General features: G+C 44.1%; 1 protein-coding gene across 1 annotated transcript in view; it reads right to left on the bottom strand.

Annotated features, from left to right (window-relative positions):
* Window positions 1-337: 337 nt before the first annotated feature.
* Window positions 338-3,968, bottom strand: part of trhr2 (thyrotropin releasing hormone receptor 2) — a 10,476-nt gene continuing 6,845 nt past the window's right edge. Inside the window, exon 5 of the mRNA XM_079742595.1 lies at window positions 338-3,847. Within this exon, the coding sequence (XP_079598721.1) occupies window positions 2,891-3,847 (957 nt within the window). The 3' untranslated portion in view covers window positions 338-2,890. The remainder of the gene's footprint in view (window positions 3,848-3,968) is intronic.

Below are 3,968 nucleotides of genomic sequence, written 5' to 3'. Positions count from 1 at the left end.
GTGATAGATAGGCAATTTACCAGACATGCAAACAAAGAAACCACATGATAGAGAGTCTAACATGTTGACTGCAAAGCTTCCTCACAGAGACACACAGAGAGAAGCCACTTTGATAAATAAATAAATAAATTACAACACACCGAAGCTTCAACCAACCATGTATTGATAACAGATTAAGCCAGCAGCTCTCCAGGGCTTCAGAGTAGAATGATAAGATGCAAAGAGGCATCAATATACTCAACAAACTGTTTTCTTTTGAAACGAACACACACACAAATGCACGCACGCACGCACGCACGCACACACACACACACACACACACACACACACACACACACAGACACACACACACACACAGGGCACAAAGAAATGTGGCAGAGAGAAATGTTTTGCAACTTTCTTCACTGCAGCAGTGTTATGAGGTTTCCTCATAACAATCAATTTGTCCGCAAACCAAATTGATTCCGAGAAAAAAATTCCCAGCGTTAATTGTGCCGTAGGCAGAAGTTTTTTTATTCATTAGTCATCTCGTAATTTGAACAAAAGAGAAGGCTGCAGTGAAAAAGTAACTTGCTTTTAGAATTTCTTCCGTGATTCACCCAAGGTAACTCCCACGCAGTTGGCTTGCCACTGCCTGCTGTTATTTAGGAGCAGAGTAAGTTAAGGATGACCACGTATGAATACAAGCCTTAGACTATGGCTAGCCTGAGCCAATAGCTAGCCTGAGCCTATAGCTAGCCTAGTAGCCTAACGGTATTGCCCCACATTCTGTATACACACTGCCCTCACAAGGAACATGTTAATAAAGGTGCTCAAATGAATGTAGCCAAGCAATGTACTATGTACATACAACACACGCACACACACACACACACACAAACACACACACACACACACACACACACACACACACACACACACACACACACACACACACACACACACACACACACACACACACACACAGGCAAGTTTAAAAAGCATGGCACAACATTGATAACATTGAGAGGAACTACATTGTCTGCCATACTAAACAGTTGTTGGGCTCACACAGGAAATAGCCGTTTCTGCTCATAAGGCGCAAAGGAGTAGCAAGGTGGTTCCACAAGCGAGGTTCACAAGAGAAGGCTAGTCTGGGATTTTTTTTTGGGGGGGGGGCGGGGTTTGTCAATTTAATCTTTAAACTGCAAGAATGCAAGTATATACAATAAGATCAACGACACAATGATAGAGAAGGCAAGAACCATTCATGAAAGCCTTCTACGAAATCTCAATATGACCCAAGTCAGTTTAGCCACAGCACAAATGATATAAAGGTAAAATCTAGAATCCCCCAATAGACTAGAGCATTTCATCCACTGATGCCAGTTCAATCTGTAATTGAAAGCAAACATTCAGATATTTCCATAATCATCACAGTATGTACAAACCATTCATAGAAAATTTGTTTCATGCTTTTCACATTTACATCATGCAGTACTGGAAAACAGGTTCACTCAATTTACAGGCACAGAAAATAATTAAATTTATTTTTTCTTTATTCATTATGTCCTTTTAATCAAATAACTAAAGCCTGATCTTGACAGTTTTACTCAAGATGGGAAGTCACAAATCCTATGTGTCTTTAAAATAAGTGCTGCAGAGAGTTTGACGTATCTATACAATGTCATTTTTGTTTATTTTCTCTCTGACCGTGTTTCCAAGACGACATTACCCTCACTGTTCTAACCCCCCCCCCCCCCCCCAGGAAGGAGCTTCTTCATTTTGACACTTGAGATTCTTGTTTACATTCTTGTACACATTCTTAGCTTTACAGGGCGTACGGTCTTAGTAAGTCCGTCGTACGATGTTTTGGTCATGTCTGTTTATGTTAGATTATCGATTCAAATGTTTTGCCATGGAGAATCCTCTGAAGGCTTACTGAACATCCATTTCATCCAACGTCCGACCAATCAGAGACAGCCTGCTTCCTACGCCTACCAATGTCTACGAATCACAAGGAGAGTGTTGGACCATTGTTCATATCAGGGTGGTTATCGCCCAATGATCACAATAGCTCACACTGACAATGGTATGGCTCTTTAAGACTACATTTGTGGATAGTTATTTTAATGCAAGCTACTTATAGGCCTGTTCAATCTTTTAAAAGCCTATAAAAACATACATATTTATATATATAGAAAGGATATTGAATAAAAAAAAGCATTTAAAGTACATTAAAGCATTCATACAGTGCTAAAAGAAACAGCCGCTTATCAAAAGCATTTGATGACATGTGAAGGTCTGACCAATCTAGTTGAAAGCACTGAGCTGCCTTGAGTTGTGGCGTATTTTCTCATTATTTCAACTCCAGAAGATGCACCCATTTACAGGCCGTGATGTTATGGGGTCGGAATTTAGTTTTCAACACATGTTTCATGTGAATAGCCTGAAATCCATGAGACAGTTTTTCAAACCATTAAGTCCCCAAGCTATTTCATAATGAATGGAATCAGCCAATAAAAGAAAGTGAAAATTCAAAACACTCTTAAGTCAAAGCACTCAATTATCAGAAAATCAATACACCGTTCAATAGGTTTGGATGAAAGAAGAAAGAAGGGAAAGTAAAAAGTTATGAGTGTTTCTGAGAACTGCTGGATTATTGAATGTTGTTGGTGGCCAGCATATTGATGGATTTTCATGTTGACTATTAAGTTTTTTTTTCAATGCCTTTTGTCAGATCAGTTAAGGCAATCAAAGACACGTAAACATCAACTCTCAACTGAATCCATTCGTTGCTAATCAAAGAAGTGCTTGTTCCCAGTCAACATCGTGCTTTAGAAACCTTGGGAAAATAGATAACACATAGAACACACACATCGTTTATCTTTCAGAAAGAAATGTTCAGTCTTCATATCCTGGTGTGAAGCAAGCTGTCCTTACATGCCTCTGTTGCGTCAGGGATGAGTGCAACATCGTTGATAGTTTTGCTCCCGGCCTCTTTATTCAATCCAACCGTGTCTGAACCTTCTGGAGGGGGATTGGCGGGCGTGCCAACGTTCTCATTTTTAACAAGCGTTTCCACAGGTTCTCCGGATCTCCTGTCATTTAACGAGAGCTGACTAACAATGTCATGCTCTTTCCTATCGAAATAGCACGCTGCACGGGAGGAACCCTTAGCGTTTCTTTCAGTGTGTGTGGAGAGTTTCGCCCACTCTGTGGCTTTCAGGTCAGAGGATGAAGATGTGAGAGGAGGGGAACGAGGAAGAGGAGGGTGAGGATGAGGATGATGGGGAGATTCTGACCAACGCGCATCCTTATCTTTATCACCATTCCGCTCAGGACTTTTTTCATGGATCCCCCGCTGAAGCTCGGACGCCGTACGCTCCGTGTCCTCGTCCTTCCCTTCATTGGCCGATGGGCCGCCCCCTCCGGGATGGGTTCCCGCTCCGTTCGGTGGTCTGCTGGTCTCGTCGAGACTGCCCTTTTCCCCGGGATAGGATGCACCGGGGCACTGCCCGCTGTCCTTCATCTGGGCATTGGCGCTGCTGCTGCTGGTGGCCTGGGACAGGCGCGCCTCCCGGACCGTGCTGTAGGCGGTGTTCATGGAGGACAGCGTCCTGTGGGGGGCCGCCTCCGCCCCCTTGCAGTGGTAGAGGCTGCGGAAGGCGGAGCGGAACTTTTGGGACATGGCGTTGTATATGACGGGGTTGATGGCGCTGTTGGCGTAGATGCAGGTGCGGCAGAAGAGGACGAACCAGTCGTCCAGGTAGGGCGTGGCCATGAAGGAGTTGAGAAGCACCAGCGTGCGGTAGGGCATCCACAGCAGGGCGAACAGGATCACCACCACCGCCAGCATCTTGGTCACCTGCAGGGGGGGGGGGAAGGACCGGCAGAGGGTGGGGAACCTCCAGATGCTTACTCATTCTAATGGATAAGATGTGATAACCCCTCATATTTACATCGTGGGAGGCAATTCAGGGTAAAAT

This window comes from Pollachius pollachius, assembly GCF_949987615.1.
Source record: "Pollachius pollachius genome assembly, chromosome: 9".
In the NCBI taxonomy this organism is placed as follows: Eukaryota; Metazoa; Chordata; class Actinopteri; order Gadiformes; family Gadidae; genus Pollachius; species Pollachius pollachius.
This window is presented reverse-complemented; position numbering and strand designations above follow the sequence as displayed.